This window comes from Micropterus salmoides, unplaced genomic scaffold, assembly GCF_014851395.1.
Source record: "Micropterus salmoides isolate LMB-PRFRI ecotype aquatic unplaced genomic scaffold, ASM1485139v1 Ms_hic_scaffold_7, whole genome shotgun sequence".
In the NCBI taxonomy this organism is placed as follows: Eukaryota; Metazoa; Chordata; class Actinopteri; order Centrarchiformes; family Centrarchidae; genus Micropterus; species Micropterus salmoides.
In genome coordinates this window covers 11,960,611-11,973,109 of record NW_024044459.1, presented here as the reverse complement: position 1 = coordinate 11,973,109, position 12,499 = coordinate 11,960,611, and the positions used below count along the sequence as shown (strand labels likewise).

The following is a 12,499-nucleotide window of genomic DNA, read 5'->3' as shown; positions in this document are numbered from 1 at the left end:
CCTTTCTAGATGTTTACCTTACATACAGGTGTACTGATAAAGTATTGTCTTTTTACTCATGAAGGTTCTATTGTACGTACTTACAGTAATGAGCGTAACTGCCGTCAACTCGAGTAATTTGGAGCGGACTTAACTTCACCGTCTCCACTGCGACGGCGCCGCCTCTCTCTCTGCTGACCTGTGTGTGTGTGTGTGTGTAGGAGCAGACAGAGGCTGTAGCCTGATGATAGACAGTCCCGTGCCCATTTAATACAGTGTTTCGGTGTCATCAATAAAAAAACCTTGGTTTTCTTATTCATCGCATTCCAAGTTAAACCATATTTGACGCTCGAGCCATAACCTTACATTATAGGACCTACTAGTCTCAATAGCAGTATCGATAAGCTTGTATATCACATCATATTATAACACAGTCAGTTTATGTTACGTTTTCTGATATGCTTTTTGTATGCTTTCATTATTTATAAATAAAGTACAAAATGATTGTTTGCCAGTTGGCTTCCTAAAAACACTGTTGGTGAAACACCCATCAGGATTACCACACCACTACACAATAGAAGGTCAAACGCAACAATGTTGTGATTCGGTAAGTGTAACTGGAGTATCAGAGAAACTCAGGAGGATTTTCAACAAAAAACACATCCCTGTATTTTTTTAAACCCAAGAACACACTAAGACAGATGCTGGTACACCTCAAAGACCGCACACCCAAACACAAGAAAAGCAATCTAGTGTATGCGGTCCAATGCAGTGAGGAATGCACAGACCTGTATATTGGGGAGACTAAACAACCACTACACAAACGCATGGCTCAACACAGAAGGGCCAACTCCTCAGGTCAAGACTCTGCAGTCTACTTACATCTGAAGGACAGAGGACACTCGTTTGAGGACCACCAGGTGCACATTTTAGATATGATGGACGGTTTGAAAGAGGCGAGGAAGCTATTTACACCCGGGTTGTGAAGCCGTCACTTAACAAAGGAGGGGGTCTACGCCACCACTTATCCCCCACTTACAATGCTGTCCTTTCATCACTTCCCAGGAAACTCAACAAACGTTCACTTTTGGTCTCAGGTGAAGATGGTCGTTAAGACTTGGCCTCAGGTGGCTCAAACGACCATAACGACTGTCGTTACAACAGCCAGGAGCACTAACGAACCAGCGGTATCAATGATCTTGGCAAACAATCCCACTGTGGTTAAATAGCTTAGTTTCCCTACCAGTCAAAAAGAACTGAAGATGTCACATGGATGAGGGACGAAACATCTTCTTGTATCTTCAACCAAGTCCAGTGGCCCTTGATTTTAACCTTCTTTGGATACACAATAGTAACAAGCAAACAGTAGACTCCATTATAGTACAATTGCAACGCTTTACCTCTGCAAACTAGCAACTTGTGTTTCTCGAGTCAAACAAATTGGATTCCAATCCATATAGCTTACAGCTAATCACAACAGTCTCATTTCCACTGCAATAATTTACCTCCTCTGATGCTCTTTTTTTTTTAACCTTATCTTCTGCCCATGATATTTTCTGTTCTAGAAGGTTTTTGTGGGTTTTTTTCATGTAAGTGCTTCAGATTATGTTGTCATTCTGAACAAAGAGCACTGCAGACCAGAGAAACAGAGATTATATATTGCTAAGGTTATTGACAGAGCTTTTTCTTGGCTAAACAAAGCAGTAGTAATGCTCCAAGTGTTCAATAAACAAATAAACAAACCCTGTTTGAAATGCACCCCAATAAGTCTGACAAAATGCCACTGCATCAGTGAGGTCTGTAAACACTTCCATCTTGTCAGGTAATGTAAATCATGTCTGGTACATGCCTGTATACTACACTTTAAGTTCCCAGCCCTTCTATCTCAAAAAAGGAAGGGATTAGAGGATTAACCAAAGCCAAAGCACACAAAGTTCACTTCCAAGTTAAAAATAAATGCAGCTGTAGTTCAAAAGGGCCAAATTAAAGAGGCATAAAGAGGAATGGGCCTGGACAGTTAGTTGCACTTATTGTTTCAGTTTGGCTGATGTGGAGGAAATAAGAAGTAGGGCGAGCAGTCAATATCTGGCAGACAGTGTAAATTGCTTTGAGCCTCCAGTCTTTCTAGGTCTGCATTCATTGGTTGTGCTATGGGCTTTTTTGATTGTTCAGTGCTCTTTTTCAAGGCTTGTTGTTGTTTAGAGTCAGACAAAAGCCCTGTGCCTTTACCTGGCATTTAAAATGCTATCACAGAATTAAAAAAAGAAAGGTAACAGGGCATTTGCATAATATTTCATCTTTTAAAATCAAGACAAGATGTCTCAAATCGTTCAATCATCCAACCTTATTAAAAAGTTGGAAGTTTTGCAAGACAGGATGCTTTTACTGCTGTGTGTTATGATGGATAATTTCTTGTAAGTGTATTCAGATCAACCACAGAGGGCAGGTCAAAATGCTGAAGGCAACCACACATCCCCTCTGGGGACTTACCCTGCATTCCCGTGGGGCCAAAACCTTGGCGAGTGAGGAAAATTGCGTGGTCGTGGTGTTCTGCGTGATCAGGGTCGCCTTTCTGTTGTACAAACGCCCAGCGGCACACATTCTCCAGGCTCCGTGATGGGTTGCCTCTTTCAATGAGGCTGATGGACTGACAGAGAGAGAAAGAAAGAAAGAGAGAGAGAGAGAAATGCATACCACTGAAAATTCACTGTTTAAATGAACACATTAGTATTCTATCAGGAGCCCAAAATCCTTATGTGTATGAGCAGTATTCACTATATTCACAGATTAAACATGGAACTTCTGGTGTGATAATACAGTAAGTGGATAATATACTGAATTTCCTCTATATAATAAAAAAAAAAAAGCCAGGCGAACATTTAATCAATATGGGGCCACAGATTACTCTGAGCATGTATGCGTGCGTTTTTACAGTATGTATGGAGGAGAGCGTGAGGAGAGTGTGACATTTTCTTCCCTATTTAGCAGTCCTGCTCCATTATTAATGGCTGCGGATGTGTCACTAGCATGCTCCGTGAGGTTGAAAAAGCCACTTCTCTCTCCCAACATATATTTCTAGTTGAATTAAAAGGATGAGAACAAAAAGCATCAATGCTAACAAAATGTTTGAACGAAATGCTATGTGTGTGTCACTGGTATTATTGTGATTTTGCTCATGAAGGACAGCAGATTGTGCTGTCTCACTGTGGCAACACCTCCAACACGTTATCCATGAATATTTAATTTATGCCATTGTTTTGCCAGAACTTCTGGAACATGTTGGCTCACATTTAGGGTAATTTTTGAGCTGTTAAGAGTCCAGCGGTTATCTGATGGCAAAATACATGAAATGACAGCAACTGCTGAGGAAGTTCACAATGAAAATAATCAGCTGCAGCCCTGTTATGAAGAATTATTGGCACTAAAACTTCTTTTTCTTTGTGATATGATCAAACTTGTGGGGAGAGGTGTGAAAGAACATTTCTTTCTGTTTCTTAGCTACAGTAGTCTTCTCCCACACATCCATTATATTGCACTTGTGGGGGGAAATGCTCTCCTGACTGAGTTTCTATCATTTTCTGTAATTTTGTACATTTCGAAAACAAGGCAAATCAACAGAAATGGACTGCTCACCTTGGCATACCCCAGCATGATCATCCTCACCAGGACCACGTTGATGTGGACTCCCAGTGACTCGTCGTGGTAAATCTCGTTCACCTGACAAGCAGGGAATAGACGCTATCAATTTTAATTGCTCACAAAAATAAAATTTATTTTAAGGCATCTGTGTCACTGGCACGTTACACCCCCTATCTTGTTAATTCTGGGCTTCTACTTTCCATCACCAGAGTAAGAGAGCGAAAGAAACAAAGTATTCTTTACAAATCCCCTCATGAATGACTGTAATCACAGCCCTTGCAACCACCAGTTTGTGTCTTAATGGGAGAGCCAGTGAGTGATACAGCGAGGGGGAGCGTCCTATTATCATGTTTTGTTCTTCACAAAACATGGTTGCCATACTAGGAAAATTAAAAAAAGCAAGAAAGAAGAATGTTTAGTATTCAGGCCGTTATATCTCTCTGCAGCCTCAGAAATAATGTAAAGGGAAGTGGGTGAGAGACAGATGGATCTCCTAGAGGTAGTAAGACTAAATGACCTACCTGAGGAAAAAGGTAAAGTGCTGTTTTTTTTCCAAGAACCCAAGCTCCCGCTGTGGAGACTATTTTTAACACCTATTACACTGTTTTATACCTCATTTTCTCAACACTATTATCTTTCACAGACCTGTTGTGTGTTTTTTAAATGAGCCACAGGGACCAAATTTCCTCTTCAGGGATGATTTGCTCACTGTATCAGCGGGTATCTGGGACATATTACATAACCTGATGGATTTGTGGTTTAAATTACTCAGCATTCATTCATTTACCTTATCGAGTGCCTTATCTTTCTCTTTTAGGATATCTTGCAGAAACTTAACCTTGGTTTTAAATTAATATCCAAATGTAGAGAAATTAATAGAGAACAGCAATAATAGAAATTATATTGCATTACATTGTGTAATATCATAAATAATCTTACTAGCAATAAGGATTCTGCTTAGGCTGCCACGTACATCTGCAATTTCATTTGACATTAGTTAGTTAGTCAAGTTGATGACTGAGGTAATGATGCATAGCATGAATGAAAAAGCTGAAGCAAACGCAAGTTCAGTACTCTGCCTTGAATCCCGCAAAGCTCCATTAAATTAAGTTACTTGTTAGCTTGTGTACTTTATTATTTCATAAGCCCCCCTCCCTTAGTTACTGTTGCTAAGTCCAACAAACTGTCAGCACTGCCACTGTCTAATACGGCACTCCCTGGAGAAATGTTGTCAAATTTGTTGGAAAAAGCGATCTCAGAAAGAAGCAGACAGTTTTGCATTTGCAATATACAATTGAAGGTTGTATTCAGGCTGTCACACCGACTCAAACAGACGAGAAAAAAATTAAAGATAGAAGCTAAAGCCTACCGATCACACAGTACAAGTGAACCACCGCATCCCCCAACGATTGAGACAAAAGACAACGATATGAACAACAACAACACTGTTCCTGTAAAGCTGGGTCGGCCTCTATTTATTATTACAATCATTAAAAAGCAGAACAGTAGGGCTTTATTACGTTTCATTCAGTACGAAGGGTCAATTGCCTCCCAGCTGCAACACCATATTTAATGTACATGCTTAAGAGTGATATTGATCTTCTCATCTAACTAATCCCATCTAAGAAAACAAATATGGTTATTTCCCAAATTGTAAACTGTTTACTTTAATTAAGCATCAGATGACCAGCACTACACCCTTTTGATGTATTGACAGACACAAGAAAATTACTAAAAACAACATTTTATCTTCCTGCAAAGCAAGGGAGTTTTAATTAAGAGAGATTTGATGACAATTGGAAACAAAAACAACATGCAATGGATTGACAGCTTCTCAGTGTGATTTGCGTGGTCGCCTATCACCCTGTCTTTAGCACTGTTGTTTTGCCACTAACTGAGTGATAGAGTACAGTAAGTACCAATCGAATCAGTGAACAAATCAACATCTTGTCCAGCTCTCTGACACTCAATATGAGAAGACCTCATTAGAAACCTGGAGCATTTGGGATGAAGTGACAAGCAGAGTCACAGTGGGTCTCATTTTCTATGGGCCAGTGATTTCTCACTGAGATCATCTGCCTCATAGCGCAATATGTCAGTATTCTCCAAAGAGGGTAGAGGATGTGAAAAAAAAAAATCCAGCAGCAAATAATCACACACTAAATTGCCCTCAGAGCATCGTTTTCACCTTATCGACTTTTGGTGTGCCATGGCGCCAGAGGAGCCGGGCAACAAACTGCAGTATTACTTGAGGTCCAGCAGATTCCATTGCTCACTGCTTTGGACTATATGAAGCAAAAATCTGGCTGAACATGGACTGCCCCGCAGATGAATGCTTTATTTTGAAAAAAGACAGATAAACCCTGCTGATTCTGAACTCGCATCTCAGAGCGAGCTAAAATGACACCATATGTTACCTTTCTTTCAGACACTGTTCTGTTCGCTTTCAAACGTTGGTCATAACTACATACTAGACATCACACCAACTTCTCGACAACTTCGTCCACAGTCCTCCATTTACAGTCTTGGAGTAGGACTCCCATGTTTTCAGAATCACATTTTATCTGCAATTCCTCACATCCACTGGTCCATAACTAAAATTGACCACCATACATCTCTTCAGAATGAGGCGGGGGAATGATGGGGTCACAGATCAATACCATCAACTTTACTGCCTCCTCAGCTGACGAGTCCATCTCAAAACTTACTTTCTTATATATAATCTGTTTAATCTGTTCAAGAACAACAGTACTTTTCTGTTTTGTTGTCTTCATGTTGGAACTCTGTGTTTATCTAGAGCCATCTAAATTGATGCATTACCTTTCTGGTTAATCTGAGCTGATTAATGTATTAATGAGGCATTAATGCAACAGTGCGTACAGATCAGGCTTTCTCTTACACAGTTCCATGACATCTGTGGTTTATCATATTGCAATTACATTTTTCAATTACAATTCAGCGTTTCATCACAGACAAGCTGGCAGCATCGACGTTTGTCTCCTGCTGTCTTTTCTGCCGGTGAGATGCACAGGAGCACTGCAGTGAGTCACACTATATGAAGGCTGTCAGTATTCAATAGGGCCGAACAATTAATCGTTTTCGAATTGAAATTGCGATTTGAAAAAAAGCGATTAGCTAATCGTGAAGACAGCGATTAAAATGTAGGTTACAGCGCATCTGATCCGTTTTAAAAAGTCATGCAGTAACAAATTCATTCCGTCATCCTTGTGATGTGTGACAGATCTGCTCACCAATCAGAGCAGGCACATGGCGTGTACATTTAACAACAACAAACGAAACTAGAGACAGACACAGGCAGTGGCTGTGCCGCGGTTTTGCATTAACTCACACTGAAGTGTTTCAGCAGCGGAGCGTTTAGCTCTCTGTGTTTTGCTTATTTGTTCAGTTGTGCTTGATTTGTGTGCTTCTACCATGGTTAAGTAGCTATGTAGTTAAATTGTTTCTTTTTTTGGTCTGTTTTAACTGTGTTTATTGTTGATGTACGATTGGGAGTCTGTAATGGGTGTTTTATATTGAAATTTGACCAGATTCTCTATGCTGTTCTGTATCTGACTTCTTGCCTGGTTTATCTGCTCTGTGCCGCTTGACGAGGCTTCGGTCAAAAAATCTGTCACTAACAATACAATTCTGCAAACGGTTTTGTTGTAGTCTTCCTATATAGAATGTAAAGTATTATGGTAATAGCCTATAATACTGTATATGTGATGTGGCCAAAAGTATATGGATAGGGGAGAGCGAAGTGTAGCTACCCCTTGTTTTCCGACAACCATAGACAAAATTGGTTATATGAATACATATTTTTGAAGAGTTAATCATTTTACTCACCCTGTGATTGAGAGAGGCCCATAGAATAAATGGTAATAAATTTTTGTTCAAGGAGATTTTTGTGTCTGAACAATTACAGACAGGTTTGAAAACTCATGTGTTAGTGCTTTAGGAAGTTACAATATGAAGCTATAATGTTAGCATGCCGTTACTTTTAAACTGCTGGATGACAAAGCTTTGTTAAAATGGCAGGGATGGGGTAATTTGAGACAAAATACCAGGGGGAAGTTGGGCCAGCTATCATACTGTTATTTTACATTGCATTTTTATGCATCACCAAAATGTGACATTATGCATTTTCTGACCAGAAACCATCATGTCATGCTTCTATAAATGAAAGACAGACAGGCTTCGACTCCTGTTGTGGATTTGGACAGAGTAGGGGGAGAGTACAAAATGGGAAGTCCATACATCAGGTGGCACGTGAGATGACGATAAACGGGATGGCTTTAAAGCAATACATCGATATGAAACAACTAGGAGACAAAGCTGCAATGTTTCACTACTAAATGCAACTGAATGTTGGGACCTGGCATTTGAGTTTGCATGATAAAATGCCATTGATGTCACTGATCCCCATGTGGCTCAACCTATCCACTCCCTTGGCTCAACTTACCTCTCATATGGAGCAAGTTGAGCCAAGAGTCCACTTTTTCTGGAAAGCCATATTTTGAAAACAGTTTATTTTAGATCTAAACTGATTATTCCCAGGGATGCACAACATCCTAAAATTTTATATTATTTAAGTTGGAAACATTATTGTCATGTCCTCACTTTAAAGATACCAAGTAAAAACTGGCTCAACTCACCCCGCTCTCCCCTACTGCTTACTACTCCACATGCTTTTATGTAGTTTTGGCCTGGGGCAGTTTTTTATGGTTGGGGCAGTTTGTCCTTATCTCTACTTATAGAAAATCTTAAATGTATAGCATAAATATTGGGGCTTGATCCTGTTTCAACAGGACAATGAACAAAGCCACATACATAAAGATATAGTTTCCCCAGTCTGGTGTTGAGGAACTCCACAGAGGCCTGACCTCCACCCCATCAAACACCTTTGGGATGAACTCAACACTGACTGCGGGCCAGAGCTGACCACCCAACGTCAGTGTTAGACCTCACCAGACCTCACTAATGCCCTTGTAATTGAACGGGAGCAAATCCCTGCAGCCATGTTCACAAATCTGGTCAAAAGCCTGAAACTAAAAGAGTGGAGCTGATTATAGCAGCACCAAAAATGACCACGCAGAATTAAAACCTTTCTAAAACATAGCAGTTGTATTGGATTGAATTGACTTGCAAAAGTATGTTTCAGCCTGCCATGTCTTTCTGCTTCTCCCCCGCTCTCCTCTTCCCTTCTATCCATTCTCCTCTCCCTCCCTCTATGCTTCCCTTTTATCCTTCTATCTTCCCTTCTCTCCTCTTCTTCTCTTTTTCCTGTTGTTCTAATGCATCTCCTCTTCTTTCCACTCGCCTCGTTTCCTTTCGTCTCCTAGACCCTCCTCTCCTCTTTATCATCCTCTCCTCTTCCCTTCTGTCCTTCTATTGTCATTCCCAAATGTTGTTGCAGTACCAAAATGTCACCAACAGAGGTCCATAAAAGTCATGCATTACTTCACATCCCATTAAGAGGACTCATTAGTGAAACTTAGTAACGTGGAACTTCCAGTTTCTCTTGATGTCATGGGTGGTTTTTACTATTTTATAAATTTATTTTTCATTGTCTTTTTACTGGCTATGGATTCACACAATTAAACTCAGATGTACACATTTTGTATCTTTTTCTTCTGATTCTGATTGCAGAACTACAGATTGTCATCTTGACAAAAAGTTTTAAACTCTTCCCTGCCTCGATTATCTTAGATGTTAGAGGTGTCATTCCTGTAGATACATAGCACATTGCGCAGGACATAGCTATTCACTGGAGAGTGAGTCAATAATAAATGTAAACATAATAAGCTCCCGTCCGACATTTTCATGAGAAATGTGAACCAAATATGAAGCCGTCATTGATCTATAACAGCCTGAGAGAGAAAAAATTACCAGCAATAAAATTACCAGCAATAAAATTCCCATGCGTGTCTTTTTATGTGTACACCACAGACTGAAACAGATCCACCAGCAGCAGGAACAATCTTAATTCCAGTGAGAAAAGAGCCGAAAATATAAATGGCATGAAACATCTGAGGCACAAATACCCTTCACTGTAACACCCGGACAGGTCAAAATAGTAAAAGGACAAAAATATGCAAAAATGAAGCCATAAAATTTAAAACAAATAAACGTATAAAATCAAAATTATACAGACATATTCTCAAAAGTTTGATTTGACTGAATGAAGCATGCATTTAGCTGTTGCAGAGTACAACTGAATGCAAAAAGCAGCGATGCATGTTATGAGAGAGGGATACAGACAGACATACAGATGGACACCAATCAAAGTAAAGAGAAAAAATTGCCCGAATCTCTCAATGATGAGCATGAAAGCCTGTCATTAACGATGAAGCATGTGACAATAAAATATTTCTTCTTATCTAATTTACTGTGGTAGATTAGGAACCAAATGTTAAGCTGGGGCAGTACTAAACAGATTAATACAGTGAGTATAGGTGTTTCTAAACGTCTCTAAAAATTATGTTGATCACATTGTTGACAGTAGTGTCACTGGTGAAAAAGGACGGTGAGAATAGATAAGCAGGAGAAATCAAACCGAGTGGAAAAGAATAAAAGGAAAAAGAGCAGATGAGAGGAGAAGAGGTTTTAAAAGTGGAAAAATAAAACAACAACAGAAGAGGAGGTGAGGAAAAGGGACAAAAGGGACAAGGACAGGATGAAAAGGAGGACCGGAGGGGACAGGATAGGAAAAGAGATGAGACAAGAGAAAGGAAGAGGAGATGCATGAGAGCAAAAGGAAAAAGAGAAGAGGAAGAGGAGAATAGGAGAGAAGGGAGGATAGAAGTGGAAGAAGTAAAAAGGAGAGGTGAGAAGAGGAGAGGAAAGGATACAAGATTAGATGAGATCAGATGATGAAAGAAGGGAGACTAGAAGGGTAGAAGGGAAGAGGAAGGGAAGGGAGAGGAGAGCAGAGGAGAATGGATAAAAAGACAGAAGCGCAGAGGAGAGAGGGGGAGTAGGCAGACAGACATGGCAGGCTGTAACCGGACACTGTTGTCAATCACAGTAATCTATTGTTCAGAGGCCAGAGCTCAAGCTGCCTCGAAGCGAGCCAGGACCTCAACTGGAAAACACCATAAATAATCCCATAATATCATCACTGCGAGAGAGAGAGATGCCTTGGTAGATTCAACACATGGCATCACATTTTTCTTGCGAAAGAACAAAGAAAAAAGTGGAGAGTGAACCAATGTTCGATTAGGCGGAGCCTCAGGTAAGTATCTTTTATCAGATAGTGATAGTAGACAGATGACAAGAAACAAGGGGAGAGAAGGATGGGAAATAACAAGTAACAAATGACAGAACCAGGAACATTGTAGATCATGGTTGTGCCTCACAATTCAGTCAAAATTATGGGATAATAAATAAAGATTAAGGGATACCAAGTCAAATTTTTGACAAGCCACAATTATGGGATACTAAGTCACTTAATATATACTTAATAACTTAATATTAAGGGAAAGTATGACATGGTAAGTCAAATATACGAAATAAGTCAAAATGATTTGATTTTAATTCTGACAGTTTAATTTCTTACAAAATTGAACAATCTCGTAATCTTGACTTTTTTCATTGGTATATATTTATGTTTACCATTCCTGACATTTCATTTACTGTTTTCTTTTCCTGACAGAAATGAGCTTCCATAATAAATTATAAATCACATTTTTGATATTTGATTATCATACCAAATATGATATCTGTTTGTTTTGACAGGTCAACTCAGTTCTTGTGTGTCTGATTGGCTGCCACTGACAAACAAATAAAAATCCTGCGAGTCAGCCCAGCTTGCAGCGTTTGAACCAGAAAGCCTCCATCCACTCGGCAGATGTACCTCATCTGAATAGTGGAGGAACTCAATCAGCGTTCATCATTGTGACAGTTTTTCAATTGAGGTAATTCAGCTACACAATACAAGCAAATGGTAAAGGACTGTGGAGAAAAAGTGTAAACACAATAATAGCATTCACTGCTTCTGAACATATGTATTTGTATGGATTTGCAGTGCTGGCTGAAAACAGATTTTTAAATATTTCCGGAACAATGCCTTCACAGCAAACACACGACAAGTCATAAAGAATACGGTCCCTTCGGCAGTCAACAGCTGGCAGGCGTAAGTTGTGACACGCTCGATATCACCCTGACAAAACCAATGACAGCCCAATCCTGTAGATGGCTGGCTCATAGGTCTCCTGCCAATACACAGAAGCGTCCTCCAATCCAGAATCATAACCTTCGTGTCAAAAATCAGTTTCATTTCTTTGATTTTGTCGGCTATAGCTGCTTTCATATTTCAAGCCTTCGCCCCCGCAACATGTCATCAACGGTTTAAAAAACATTTTGATTCTGATCATATCAATATTTAAATATGTATATATATAAATGTGGCACACAATCATCTTCAACCCGTCCCCAGTCCCTGTGGGAAGAATTGGTCATCAGCAGACTTGTCTGGTGGGAACAGCAGCACAATCTTCCATAGTGAAGCCATTCTCCACAGAGAGCAGCAAGTGTTCTGCCTGCTTCTCCGTCTGTATTAAAAATGTCTCATTAAAGGAATGTCTCACAGTGCAGCCAGCAAATTGTCGCACATATGGCCAATTTCTTCCACCACTAGTGAGGCTTTTATATGGCATCTGTGATGAGTAAACACTACAATTCTCATCTGTCTCCTGAGGCAAATCACTGCCTGAATAGACTGTCAAATGCCAGTGAAGAGCTTTTTGATTCAATGACTCCGAAGAGGTGAAACTACACCCAAAAACAGATCTACATAGAAGGTATGATAATCCCTGTTTGGGATTTGATGGCACGCTCCTTTGTGTTGAGGTAATTATTTCTAGAGAGGCCAGTTGGTATC

General features: G+C 39.9%; 1 protein-coding gene across 1 annotated transcript in view; it reads right to left on the bottom strand.

The window, feature by feature from the left end:
- Window positions 1-12,499, bottom strand: part of adamts3 (ADAM metallopeptidase with thrombospondin type 1 motif, 3) — a 198,215-nt gene that overhangs the window by 111,681 nt on the left and 74,035 nt on the right. Inside the window, 2 exon segments of the mRNA XM_038704466.1 lie at window positions 2,470-2,626; window positions 3,613-3,696. Of these exon segments, the coding sequence (XP_038560394.1) occupies window positions 2,470-2,626; window positions 3,613-3,696 (241 nt within the window).